Genomic DNA, 14,853 nt, shown 5'->3' on the forward strand with positions numbered 1-14,853 from the left:
ATCACTACATCCTTTGTGAGAAAAATAGGACCTTATCTTCACCCAAAGAATCCATGTGCATATTTGAGAGGCATGTGTGTCTCAAGTGAGGATTTTGTGTAGCTAAATTTACATAGAAATTTAATTAATTAAAAAAAGAAAAAAATTACTTATTTAGTTTTTGGGATTCTAGTTGTACCAAACTAATCCTCAAGGTATGCTATTTGTTCAATATGGTCATACCATTAGCTGTTTGACAGAACTATGAGATGCACATGTGGATCTATGTCACAACCAATTGATTGGCACGTGGTATAACAGGTGACTTAGCCTATAGTGGAATTATAGGGGGTGGACGTAAAGGCCAGGAAATTAAATATAGAGTTTTAGCAATTAATAAATTACATTTATTAAATAGATGTGATAAATAATTATATTTTAGGTAGTAATATTTATGTTCAGAAAATAAAGTAAGTCTATGTAAAAATAATAGAATAATAATAATAATAATAATAATAATAATAATAATAATGGGTCCTAATAGAATAAGTAATTAATTGAATGGATTGAATGTAATTAAAATATGTGGGGGGTTAAATGTAAAGGGTTAAATGAGAGAGATATTAGAAATAAGGGTCCTGATGTAATTAATAGAAGTTAAGGTTTTAAAATAAAAAGAAATCCTAGCTTGCCACATGCCACCTCCTGATTGGATCAGAGAAGATTACATTATCCTCTCTCAACCAATCACTTGAAGACACATGGTTCTTTATCTCTTTTCTCAATTTTTCTCTTTCTTTCCCCATATCCGGATTTCCCTCTCTCTCACGCATTTCCTTTTCTTCTTTTCTTTCTTTTTCCTTCCCCACCTGACGCCCATCTTCTTCCTCTCTCCCGATTCCGCAGCTCACCCGTCCTCTCTCCATTTCTTTTTTTCTCTTCTCCCTCCCCACACACACACACATCCAGCCGAGAGTTTGAGAGAGATGATACCGTGAGAGATAGACCGTGATGGAGACGAAGAGTTGAAGGTTAGGGTCAGGAGAAACCCGAGACTTAAGGGAGACCCAACGACCCATCGAACCTGAGAGAGAGCTGAAGGAGATTCGAACTGATTGGAGGCATGATCTCCGGCGAAATGAAGCGATTTTTACTGAAATCAGTGGGGATCTCCAGTGGTTTCTTGAGAAGCCTTTAAAGGTAATTTTCGTGTGATTTTGTAGTTCAATCCCCTGTTTTGTTGGCCGTGTGGTTTGATGGGATTTTTGGGAGAAGGACCGAATAGGTTCTTAGGGTTTAATTTTTATCAAAGTTTCTGTTGATAACCAAAAGGGGTGTGGATTTTCTAGGATTGTATGAGTCTTGATTTCATTAGTTTAGGAATGAAATTTAGTAGATGAATGTTGGGATTTCGGTGGCAGATTTGAGAGTTGTTTTGACTATGATTTTTGGGTCTCTTTCCCTGAATTTGGTAGCAACCGGTTGGGTGAATTTCATGGGTATATTTGTGGATTGGTTGAGTGCGGGTATTTATGATGTTTCGATCAAATGGAGGATGAGGTTTGGATGGTGTCGATGGCTAAGATCTAGGGATTCGATTGGTATACTTTAGGTGTTAAATTCTGATTGGGTTGGTTATGTATTGGTATGGAACTTAATGTGTATTGCTATGTGATCTTTGTAGAGAATCCATGAGTGTTGGCACTCTAGAAAGGGGAGTTGATTTTGACATTTAAGAATAGGTTGCTAATTGTTGATTGTTGTTTACAAATCAAGAGGTTTATATTTTTGAAGTGATCTTTTGTATTTGGGTTGGCTTTATGTGGTTGGATTAATAAATACCTACTGATTTGGGAATTATTTTGAGATTATGCTCATGGTGTTTTCTATTGAATATTATTAGGAATTATAGAAGCAAAATCCAGCCCTTGTGTTTGAATGATGGAAGTGTGGTTTGCCTATGGGTTGTGTTGAAGTTTGGACTTGGTGATTTCTTGTGTTGGCTATTATGGTTGATATTGATGAGTATGTAATTTTAGTTATATTGAAATATTATGGATTGTTGGTTTGATGGTGATTTTGTGACTAATAGAGAAGTGGATCTTAATATTTATAGATATATTGTTAATTATTGGTTTGAGAAAGGTTTAGGTTGAATGAAGTTGTTTGAATGTTATAAGTATGTTTTGAGGCTTTAATTTAATAGGGACTTATTTAAAGGTTTGTATTGACTTGTGAACATGGCTATAAGTGGTTTAGAGGGTTAGTAGAATCATTTGGTTATGTCGGAGCCATGATTTTTGTAAGGGTTTGGAGACTTAATGGTTCACTTGGGGATGCTTTGACTTAAGTAAGTTATTAATCGGTGTAATGAAGTTTTGGTAGAGAACATGCTATTTCCATTTATGAAAGGGATTGAGTTCATTTGTTTATGACAATGTATTAGGTTATGGTGATAGATGATAAGGTCTTAGTCTTGGTACTAGTGGAGTGATGAGAGACCAAGTAACTAAGTAAAGAGTTTAAGAAAGGATTAGGTATTAATTATAAGATTAAAAGATCAATGTCGTGAAATAATAGATAGTCTAAATTGTCACGCCCCCGTTTTGGGATATAAGGGAAAACGTGAGTTTAAGTGCTAAAAACAAACATTATAAATGAAAGCGTGCATTTACAACTAAAAATTTAAAATTTCTACTCTCTTAAAACTTTCTATTTATAAATCTATACAAAATCATGAACTCCAAAAGGAACAAATCATACTATACAATATTAGGGTTTGGCTGGTTCATCACGAACTATCGCTCTCAGCGAGGTCTACGCCCTTACAAGAAAAAGACTTCATCTTACAGTTGTCATCTGGGAAGGGGTGGAGGAAAAAGGGGTGAGTTCGACAACTCAGTAAGGAAAATACAACACCAGGAGAAATAAAACATGCTATAAACCTTTATGTCATAATCTCTAGTCATTTTCATAATGACAGATTTATTCTACTCACTGTTAAGAATTAATTTCACATATGATGAATTGCATAAAGTAAATTGAATTAGAACCTAAACCAACAGTATATTGATTTTAATTTATTTAGATGATTTAAGTGTTTTTGAATATATTAAGATTACGATGATGTTTAGAAGTATGAATATGTGATTTTAGATTGAGTATAAGTTAGAGATTCAAGTTATGAAAAACTGTCTGAGAAGTGATATGCTAGGCTGTTTATGTTTTATAAGAAAACACATATTAAAGCATGATTCATAAATGAAATGTATTGTTTTAGAACAGGTGGTATGGCATATGAACAATTAAATAACATTTGAAGAATATGAATAATGATATAAGAATGACAGTTTATAAATGAGAATGACAGTTTATTATGATCCAGTATATTCTTTTTATCAGTTTTCTCTTTAATCATTTCTCTGTGGTTTAACCCTTTATAGACTCTAAACCGCTGTTAACCGTGAGCGGAGCACGTTGGCTTTTGTCACACAGACCTATGGACTCAGCCTGTCGTCACAGGGGAGAGCCGGTTCCGAGTTGGGGATCTTCCCTAGGTGAAGGCCAACCTCGGCTGGTAGCACACACCAACACATGGTATGCTTGCCATGCTACCCTATGGGTACCAATTCTAGCTGTAATAGTGCCTCAGGGTTAAACGGTTACTGCACATGAACGTTTTCTGTAATACTGTGGGCTCTGCTTTAACTGTATACTTTATTTCAAAACTGTAAGAGCCGTTTTCATAACTGTAGTCATGTGCAGATTTAACTTTAGAATATCTTTTCTTTCAAAATTGTATTCTTGAATAGAATCATATACTTTGAAATTTTCTGTAATCATATCTTTCAAATGCTCTCTTTTTCATCATTGTAAGTATGCATAATTCATAACTTTGAACTACCTTTGATCATATATGCATAAATCAAAACTTTAAAAATGCTCTTAATCATATCTGTATGCATAATTCACAATTTCTGAAATACTCTTAGTCTTAACTATAATTATGCATAAATCATATCTTTAAAAATGCTCTTACTCATAACTGTAATTTATGCACAAAATTCTTGAATAATAACATATGAGCAATAAAAGCTTCGCATTAAAAAATCACATGATCAACGCTTTGTAAAATTCCCCAACACTTTTTCAAAAGATTTATAATAAAATCTTGTTGGGGGTTTTTCGGTGTTGTATCCCCTTACCTGCACTAGCCGTTAGCCTCGGAGTCGAGCTTTTACCTAAATAAATTGAAAGAATAAGCTTAGAAGAATATTCTAAAATTTGAATGCTACAATTTTACTAAAGTAAACATAACACATAACAAGAGGCCTCCAAATGGTATTATCCATCAATACGTCACCCACGCTTTGTAAAATTACTATGATCCTCTAAACTAACATTACAGAAACTCCATCACAGTACTTACACTAATCCGAATAATACCTCATATCATAATTGATCAACAACAAAAGTCACCAAAAGTCTTAAATTTAGTTAGCAATCCATTAGGACTACATTTATCCCATTTCAATTTAAATATATATATATATATCACTTAATTATCTAGCCAAAAACCTCCAAATAATATTCCAATATCTATTCATTTAAACAACCTAAAACAAATATCCAAATCACCATAAGCAGGAATTACATAGCTAATTCCAGAGATGATTTCAACATCAAAATCATTAATAACCTGAAATCAACTCATAATCAATGAAATCTCCAAATCCGAATACCCCTCAATAAAGGACACAAACTTAATCCAATCCCCTTTTTGCCAAGACCAGTGATCAAATCTAATTTAGCCAGAACCATAAAGCCCTAAACAACTCAACACAAGCTTGATCTAAGAACTTAACTTCAAATACCAACTAAATCAACGACAAGTAAGTGGAAACCCAAATCAATACATGTTATAGCCAAAACAGTATCCCAACCCCTCACTGCCAGTAAACCTAAACAAGAAACACATCACAGCAAAGTCATCACTGTGGACCAAGCTACTGGGAACACAAACAATATTAAAAATACTCAAACACAGCCCACGGCCACTGTCCAAAATCCACACAAATCAAAACACCCAAACTAGATCATAGGGTTTACTCACTTTGAGGATTTTCCCAGAAAATCCACCGAAGAAATCACCGAAAATCGGCTCTGGTTCGCCGGAAAAATCGTTGGAAATTCGCCGGAATTGCACAAGAAGAACCGGGTCTTCCTCTCGGGTCTTCGGGTCATGGGGTCAGGTTCTGGGTCACGGGGCTTCGGGGTTCGGCTGGGTTGTTGCACACGGGTAACGACTCACCGGAAACTGCTACAGGGATCGCCGGACATGGAGGATCGAACCTCCGGAAGATTCGGGTCGCACCAGTTCTCCCAGGTTCCGACGGGTTTGGCTCGCGGGTCGCTCGGGTCCTCCTCGATCGGCCGGAAATCGGCCTGGGCTCCACCGAAAATAAACTTGTCTCGTCGGAAAACAGCCTCCGCTCTACTGGACGACGTCGTCGGGTTCAACGGTCACGGGTCGTGAGTCACGGGTTTCTTGGATCTCTCGGGTTTTCTTCGGGTTTGATGGGTCGGCCGGGTTTCACGGCCCCTGCTCTGCTGGACAACGCTGTCAGCCCGCCATCGACCCTCCGGAAATCGGGCTTCCGGTCGACTATCGGTGCTGACCCACGGACGTGGGTCTGGGTTGGTCGGGTCTCACCCGGGTTCTCTTCCTCTCGATCAGTCTCTGAATCTCTCTCTCTCGGTCTCTCAATCTCACTCTCTCCCTTGATCTCTCATCTCAGTCTCACTCTCTCCCTCTTGTTGTCTCTGTTTCCGGCAAGAAAAAGAAGAATAGAAGAAGAAAGAAAGAGTAACGAAGAAGAAAGGAGAAAGAAGACCAAAACAAAGAGAAAAGAGAAGAAAATTATAAAGGGATAAATCAACTTGCCGTGCAAGTTCTTCTTTCTATTTTTTTTTTAAAAAAACTTATTGATTAAGTTACTTACTAAAAAAATTATACTTTATTTTATTATAAAAAATATATATATATATATATATATATATATATATATATATATTATTAGGCCCATTAATAAGTTTTAAAAAAAATATCTGGGGTATTACATAAATAACCTTATGTCAACATATAAAATAAAAATATTGTGGAATTGCCTAAATAGACTCTTAAGTCAAATAGTAATAGGAAGACTTAGTAACTAATCCACATATTCATGTATTCATAATATTTTAAGGTATCATCGAATTAGATTCAAGTCTATTAAGTGTGGTATGTATATATTTGTATATATACATAAACAAGTATGAGTCCTATATAAAATGTTAACTAAGTAAATAAATAACAAGCCAATAATGGATTAATGATAATAGTAAGGTGATGTAATAATAATAAATAAGCAAATAAAATAGTAAACACGTCATAGGCGAATAAAATAGTAAACGTGTCCTAAAGAAAACATATAAACCTAGAATCAATGAAAAACCTAATGATAGCTTAAGGTATCTTAACTAGATTTATACGCGGGTAACGCAACGTGTGAGCACGCGGGTAGTCTATGAGCCATAGAGTATAGAGTTCCATAACGTTGTCTAACGTTGTAAGTATTTGCAGGGTCGTGTCATAATTGGAGACTTCAATGGGTTTTTCAATGTAGAGTTGGAGTCGTGAATCCAATGCAGCCAGGTGATATTTTACTCACTAAGAAACTATATTTTTATGTTTGCTAGAATAACAAAATATATGTGTTTTATGAATTTGAACCAACTGTATGTTGAGTATCTGTTGTGGTTGATTTTAGTAGTTTCAATTATGTTCAAATAATATCAATGATGTTATGAAATGATGTATGAATGAAAGATGTAGAATTGCTTTAAAAGTATTTGAATGTGAGCTACAGTTGAAATTTAAATTATGCAGAGTAAAATGATAAAATTTCATGTTGATTGGTTTATTGTATTTGAAGAAAGCATGATTTGTAAAGAATATGAGTATAGAGTTTGAATTGTAAAGCATAAAGCATAAAGCATGAGCATATAAATGAAAGGGAGGGTAAACCTCAAAAGGAATGAAAGGACAAAGTACAAAGAATGAAAGGAATGAAAGGACAAAGCACAAGGAATGAAAGGATTGATATAAGGAATGGAAGGACAATCATGAGCATGCATATCATTGTTTAAATTGTATAATGTTTTCATGATATAGAATATTGTAGTATAATGCTAGACGTATTAGTATGTCTAAGAGTTTTAATGACAAAAGAGCTTATGTATACTGCTAACGTCTAGTTGCATGATTTAAGAACATTGAGCTTAGACGAACAAGAATATTGTCATGGTTCGGTATGAGTAATACAGCGTCCTAGGAGTAGGTAGATGAATTGTCGTAGCACATTAGTAAGAAGTGCTTGGATACCCGAGTTTTACTCTAGTAACCGCATGGACAACTATGTGCTTGTCATGAAATTGTAATGCCCTAAGATTCTGTGTTAACCATGTTCAGAAAATGATAGTAAGCTTGTACTAAAGAGCGAGATGGCATGTTTTAAGCTTAGTGTGCTTGGTTTTGATGTTATTGGTTGCGATATCAGTGTGGCTTAGGAGTAGGTAGATGGATTGTCGCGGCACATCAGTAAGAAATGTTTGGATATCAGAGTCTTACTCTAGTAACCGCATGGACAACTATGTGCTTTGACATGAAGTTATAATGCCCTGAGGCACAGTGTTGTCACAGTTAATAATGTTAGTCCTATGTGCATTTGAACTACCAACATAAAAGTATTATTGTAGGTGGGTTTATACGTGGTTGCTTCCTAGCCAATGGAACTTCTACGTATGGGTCCAACTACATAGTATGTTTTAAATGTTTTCTGGTAGTCGATGTTTGCTATATCAGCTATGGGGGGTTTTCAAATAAAATTTTATAAATTGGTAGCTGTTATAGTATACGCGAGACTAAAAAGAAAAGTTGGTTCATTTGGAAAACTCAGTTAGTTTAATATCACTGAGGTCTCAGTATTATGTACTGAGGCGGTGAACTCATCATTTCACCTATACGGATGTGGCAAACTCCCACAACCGTATAGATGATGTCTCTTGGCTGCAAGTACTCGGGACGTAGTTGATGGGGTCGTAGACGTGCATTTGGAATATTATGACCGGAGCTCGCCACGATGGCCGTAATTGCGGGACCATGGGTGTCCTCAGTTTATAGGTTTAGATGGCTTGTGACGCATGTGTCACTCGTTATTGTATAAAGCCATCTTTGTTATGTATTTATATTGATGAAAGACTTAATCACATAGATGTTAAATGGCTCTTGTTGTTATTAATTTATGATAGATGTTTAAGATGTGATTTCCGCTATTAGATTTATGTTTTCTGCTGCATAGTTAGATAATTGTCATACTCTGATTTATCAGGTACATACTATGGGATATGTATCACATGTTGGCTTTATGACAAATCATCGTGCCACTGTGAAGATCCATTTGTATTTTAAGAGATTAATGTTTATGAAATGTTAAAAAAAAAAAAAGGGGGTTGTCACAGGGTGACCCACCACCCTTACTTATAGTAGTGGCCAACCTCCTCTCACCTATATATATATATATATACAAATATAAAACAAGTCGTCATAGTGGCACGACTATTTGTCGCTCAGCCAACATATGGCACATGCCCCATAACTTGTGCCTGATAATCAGAGTTATATCTATTTTTTGTTGATAAGTAAGTAAAATTTTATTAATACGCAAAATGCGATCGAGTACACATGGAGTATACAAGAATGGCTGCTAAGAAGAGGAAAATAAAACAAGAAAATCATTATAACTAATCCCTGAAGGTGCTAGGAACGCGGCCGTCCAAGAATACAAAGAAGAAAAGAAAAAATACATGAGTTCCTCTATTGATCTTTCTTTGTCCTCGAACTGTCTATCATTACATTCCATCCACAAGCACCATAAGAGGCAACAAGGAACCATCTTCCACACCGCCGCATTTCGAGAGCGACCACCCGTCCGCCAACAAGCAAAAAGATCTACCACCCTACGAGGCATCACCCAAGACAGACTGAAACGGCAAAAAATGGCATTCCACATAACACTAGGGACCTCACAGTGAAGAAGGAGATGATCCACAGACTCCTCATTCTTTTTGCACATGCAACATCTATTAATCACAATGATTTGTCTCTTTCTATGATTGTCCAAAGTAAGATTCTTCCCTAGCACTGCCAACCATGCGAAAAAAGCCACTTTCGTAGGAGCCTTCGATCGCCAAATACTTTTCCAAGGAAAACAAACAGACTCCTTAAAAACAAGAGTCTTATAGAATGAACTAACATCAAACTTCCCTTTGCAAGAAGGAGACCACCAAAGCTTGTCTTCTGCACCACGCTCTATTCTTATAGAATACAATAAGGCGAAAAAAGAGGCCAAATCATCCATCTCCCAATCATGTGCTGCTCGAATGAATCTGACATCCCATTGGAAAGGCTCGTACTCCAAACTCAAATGCGTTGCAGCTAGCGAGCTCTTGTCACAAGCTATGTCATACAAACCTGGGAAAGCTTCCTTGAGAGACATCTCTCCAACCCACAAATCATCCCAGAATCTGATTCTAGATCCATTACCCAAGATCAGTTTGGTATGCCTACTAAACAAACTCCATCCCTTCCTAATAAACTTCCAAAGCCCTACTCCATGAGACTCAGGGGGATCCAGAGAACACCAACCAGCCTGAACAGAACCAAATTTAGCATCCACAACTGTTCTCCACAAAGCCTCTTTCTCGTGCTCATACCGCCACAACCACTTCCCTAATAACGCTTGATTAAACATCCTTAAATTCCGTAAACCCAAACCGCCTTCTGAAATAGGAGTACAAACCAAGGACCAGCTAACCAGGTGATATTTGAAATCGTCACCTATGCCTCCCCACAAGAAATCCCGATAAAGTTTTTCTATGCGATTAGCCACACTGGAAGGGATGGGAAAAAGGGAAAGTAAGTACGTGGGGAGGTTAGATAAAGTACTCTTAATAAGGGTAACTCTACCACCCTTAGACAGGTACATCCTTTGCCAACTAGCCAGCCGTCTTTCTATCTTACCAACAACATCATCCCAAATGAACTTGGCTTTAAAAGGAGCCCCCAACGGAAGCCCAAGATACTTTATAGGTAGAGAGGAGACACCACAACCTAACACACCGGCCAGCTCATCCAGATTGTCCACCGCACCCACAGGAACCAGCACAGACTTGGCCAAATTAATCTTCAAACCTGAAACAGCTTCAAACAACACAAATAAAACCTGAAGAAAACGAAGATGATCAATGTTAGCCCCACAAAAAACTAAAGTATCATCAGCAAATAATAAGTGAGAAATATTAACCACCTCGTCACTGCCCGAACCCACTGCGAATCCTGACAAGAAGCCTCTTTGGACAGCGACAGAGAATAACTTGCTGAGGGCCTCCATCACAATGACAAACAAAAGAGGCGACAGAGGATCACCCTGTCTAAGACCACGAGAGCTGCTAAAAAAGCCAGTAGGGGATCCATTCACTAGAACAGAAAAGTGCACCGAAGAAATACAATGCTCTATCCATGAACACCATCTTGTCCCAAAACCACACCTTTTCAACATATACATCAAGAAATTCCAATTAACGTGATCATATGCCTTCTCGATATCTAGCTTGCAGATCAGACCTGATTCACCTGATTTAAGACGACTGTCCAGACATTCATTAGCAATAAGAACTGGATCAAGAATTTGTCTACTTTTCACAAAAGCATTCTGAGGCTTCAAAATAATCTTATCCACTACTTTACTCAGTCCGTTAGCAAGAACTTTTGCAATGATCTTATATAACCCACTAACAAGACTAATAGGCCGAAAGTCTTTCAGGTCAGAAGCGCCAGACTTTTCCGGGATTAAGACAAGAAAAGTAGCATTGATGCTTTTCACAAATCTGCTACGAGAATGAAAATCCTGAAATACTCCCATAAGATCCGACTTGATTACCTCCCAACAATCTTGGAAGAACGCTAAAGAAAACCCATCCGACCCTGGCGCTTTATCACGATTCATGCCTTTAATCACCTCAAAGACCTCCTTTTCCTCAAAAGGAAGTTCCAAGGACGAAGACTCCTCCGCATCCAGAGTGTCGAAAGCAAGGTTGTCCAACCTAGGTCTCCAAGAATAAGGTTCTGACAAAAGGGACTCGTAAAAGTGAGCGACATGATTCCTTATAACCTGCTGATCGGAAGAATTAGACCCATTGATAGAGAGGGACTCCATAACATTTGATCTCCTGTTCGAATTAGCAATTCGGTGGAAAATTTTAGTGCATTTATCCCCCTCTTTAAGCCAATGAACCCTAGACTTCTGTCTCCAACTAATCTCTTCTTGCAAAATGGAGATCTCCAAGGCTCTGATAACCTCACATTTTTTTGCCTTATCTTCCGGAGATAAACCGCGGTCTTCCTCCAACCGATCAAAAGCAGAGAGATCTTCCAATAACCTAACTTTGCTAACAGTGGAAAACATAATAATACCATCATAATTTCAGTAGAAAAATACAACTAAAACGTAACATGTTGATCTAACAAAAGAGCCATACACATGTCTATTTTTTTAAGGCTTAACATTATTACATCATATAACAAAAGAATACGTGACACTCACGTCACAAGCCATATACAAAATATATCAAAAGAGAGGACATCGTAGTCCAACCCATTACAACTGTCACGGTGTGCCTCAGTCGTAATATCCCATATATAACGCTACTGGGTCGTTATCTAACTTTGGGGTACCTGCAGCCAAAGTAGCATCATCTATACAGTTGTAGGGGTTTGCCACATTCGTATAGGTGGAATTATGAGCCCACCATCTTAGCATAAATAAATACACTAAGACCTCAAAAGTATGCTATTCACTGAGTTTTCGTAAAAAACCAATTTTTCCTTTTTAGTCATGCATACACTATAACAGCCACCAATTTTATAACTTTTGTTTGAAAACCCCCATAGCTGATATAGCACACACCAACTAATAGAAAACATTTAAAGTATACTACGCAGCTGAGCATATGAGTAGAAGTTCCATTGTTGGAAACACCTACATACATCCTCACCTACTATAATACTTTTGATTCAATGAGACTTAGAAAATAATGGCATTTAAATCATGCAACCATCCGATAGAAATATACATAAGTTCTTTTCCATTGAGACTCTTATGCATACTAATACGTCTAGCAAAACTACTCGTAGTATAAAAACATCACACTCATAAAAAAAACAATGCTATACATGCTCATGTAAATTTCTGTTGTATTCCTATTGGGCGTTGGTCCCCCAATACTAGTTCATGCGTGTGTTCCTAAGGGGCGTAAAACTCCCAACACTAGTTCATGTGTACGTTTGTATGGGGCGTAGGTCCCCCTATAGTTCATACATGTGTTCGTATGGGGCATATGTCCCCCAATAGTTCATACGTTTGGGGCGTAGATCCCCCTGGGGCGTATGTCCCCCACTAGTTCATGCGTTTGGGGCGTAGATTCCCCTGGGACGTATGTCCCCCCACTAGTTCATGCCGATGGGGCGTAGATCCCCCTAATAGTTTGTTTATGCGTTCATGTTTCATGCTCAATGCTCATGCTTAAATACTATACATTTAATTTCATAATCATGCCTTTAACACATACTTTCTTTATAAAACATAAACAGTCCAACATGTCATTTCTTAGACAATTTCCATAACTTAAATCTCCAACTTATACTCGCTCTAAAATCACATATCATATTCATATTTCAAAACATCATTATAATTTCAATATACTCAAAAGTGCTAAAAGCATCCAAAACAGATCATAATCAACGTACAATTGGTTAAGGTTTGTAAAACAATATACATTTTGCAATTCATCATATATGAAAATAATACTTCTCAGTGAGTAGAATACTCATCTTGGATTGCTCGTACTCTTGATTCCAACAATCCTAGGTTTGACCCGCAAGGTGTCACTATATTCACAACACAATGCACCATTTAGCTTTTTAATCAACAACTATAACAATTAGCACTTTGAATCACTCAAAGGCTACGACATGAATTTCCTACTAATTAACTAAACCTATACATGAAAATATTCTTAAATTTGCAGTAAAATTTTTCAATTATACAAATTATTATTTCTAGGACCTAACCACATAAATGCCTATTTTCATGAAACTCAAACATGATTTTAAATTATTTAACACTTCAAAACCCCCTAATAAATTTTACCCATCAAATTAGGATTTCTCAAACTTAACCCATAATTATAAAACACTACCTTCATCACCATGTCATTAACCCATAGCATTTATTAAGGGTTAATCCCAACCTAAAATACAACTAAAATCAAATAACTAAAAGTTAGGGTTTGGGAAAAACTCACAACAAAATCACCAAACTAAAGCCCAAGGTTTGGATAGTTTCAAGCAATTTTCAACAAGCTCAAACACCTAAAGAATATAGAGGATTAAACTAATTTATAAGATTTTACCCAAAAATCACAAAACTATGAGTTTAATGTTTTACCTCATAGTGAACGGTAGTAATGTAGATCCAAGTGTAAGAATCACACTACTGAAGACAAATTAAAGATCGAACCGTTGGATCTTTGTAGATCGTGATTTTTCTACAAAAAAAAAAAAAAAAAACTTTTCATTTTCTTTTACCCCTCGTCTCACGAGTCTGATAGTCTAATGAAAAAGGAGGCATTGCCTCGTTTTCCTTTTTTCTTTTAAGTCCACCTCACGCTGTCTACTTTTTCTTTTTCTTTTTGTTACCTTTTCTTTTTCTTTTGGTTACTTTTTCTTTTATTATTATTATTTTTTTCTTCTTTTCTTTTAGAAGGGCCACATGGCCCTTCTTGTTTAGTGGTGGGGCGCAGGTCTTGCGCCCTGCGCCTCACCACTTCATTATATATATATATATATATATAATTTAATTAATTAATTATTTTTATTTTATTTTCTCTTTTATATATATTATATTCAATTACTTATTTTCCTTTATATTTTCTTTTGTTTTATTTTTTATTTCCTTATTTAAATTCTATATTTTTTTTTTACCTAAAAATATTTTCTTGTATTTTAAAGACGCTAAATTAATTTAAATTAATTATTTATCCAAATTTCGTGTTATAGTTATTTCAAAATGTCATGTACATTACAAGTATTGAAGTTAATAACATGTTACAATTTTGAGGAAATTGAAAAGTCTCTCTTAAAGGATTTTCAACGTTATTGCAATAAACGACAGTCTTGTATGTAAGGTTCAGGGTGGGATTGGAACCTTACAATTTCTTTAAAATTGTCGATTTTTAGATTATGTAAATTTATGTTTTTTTTTTTTTTTTTTTTTAATTTTCTTTTATATCGAGCGACATGAAAAATTTTATATATAAAAATAAATAATGAGTATATTTATATCTTTTTACACTTTATGTCGCATAAAAGCTTTAAGCAAAAAATTATGTCTTGGTTTAGTAAAGAAAAATGGTCTTTTCAAAAGTGAATAAAAAGTTTTTTAGAATAATGTTTTTTATTGCTAGGATAACATGTCATATATTTAATATATAACATTTTTTTATGTTATTTGATGTAAAAAGAGACTGAATTCATATAATTAAAAAATTTAATTTTTTTTTTAAAAAAATTATAGAAGATTTTAATTGAGGATGACGGTAGTAGCCTCATTAATTACGTGTTTCTAATCAACTATCATTTTTTGATTACTAGTTAATACGGTTTGAAAACTAATTAAAGTGGGCAGAGTAGACGGTGAGGGGAAGTAGAAAGTG

General features: G+C 35.8%; 1 protein-coding gene and 2 long non-coding RNA genes across 3 annotated transcripts; 1 reads left to right on the forward strand and 2 right to left on the reverse strand.

Moving 5' to 3' along the window:
- Positions 1-791: 791 nt before the first annotated feature.
- LOC133851955 (uncharacterized) lies at positions 792-3,818 on the forward strand. Its single transcript, XR_009895860.1, has 2 exons — positions 792-1,179; positions 3,423-3,818. It is a non-coding gene; the product is annotated as an uncharacterized LOC133851955 (long non-coding RNA).
- LOC133851956 (uncharacterized) lies at positions 2,610-5,825 on the reverse strand. The gene is made up of 3 exons (XR_009895861.1): positions 5,093-5,825; positions 4,185-4,220; positions 2,610-2,838 (listed from the first exon to the last, which is right to left on the reverse strand). It is a non-coding gene; the product is annotated as an uncharacterized LOC133851956 (long non-coding RNA).
- Positions 5,826-8,931: 3,106 nt separating this feature from the next.
- Positions 8,932-11,546, reverse strand: LOC133852628 (uncharacterized). The gene is made up of 3 exons (XM_062289395.1): positions 10,508-11,546; positions 9,336-10,273; positions 8,932-9,039 (listed from the first exon to the last, which is right to left on the reverse strand). Exons 1-3 carry the CDS (start codon positions 11,544-11,546, stop codon positions 8,932-8,934), a joined length of 2,085 nt encoding a protein of 694 aa, XP_062145379.1.
- Between the last annotated feature and the right edge of the window lie 3,307 nt (positions 11,547-14,853).

The sequence above is a fragment of the Alnus glutinosa genome, chromosome 12, assembly GCF_958979055.1.
Source record: "Alnus glutinosa chromosome 12, dhAlnGlut1.1, whole genome shotgun sequence".
Taxonomy (NCBI): Eukaryota; Viridiplantae; Streptophyta; class Magnoliopsida; order Fagales; family Betulaceae; genus Alnus; species Alnus glutinosa.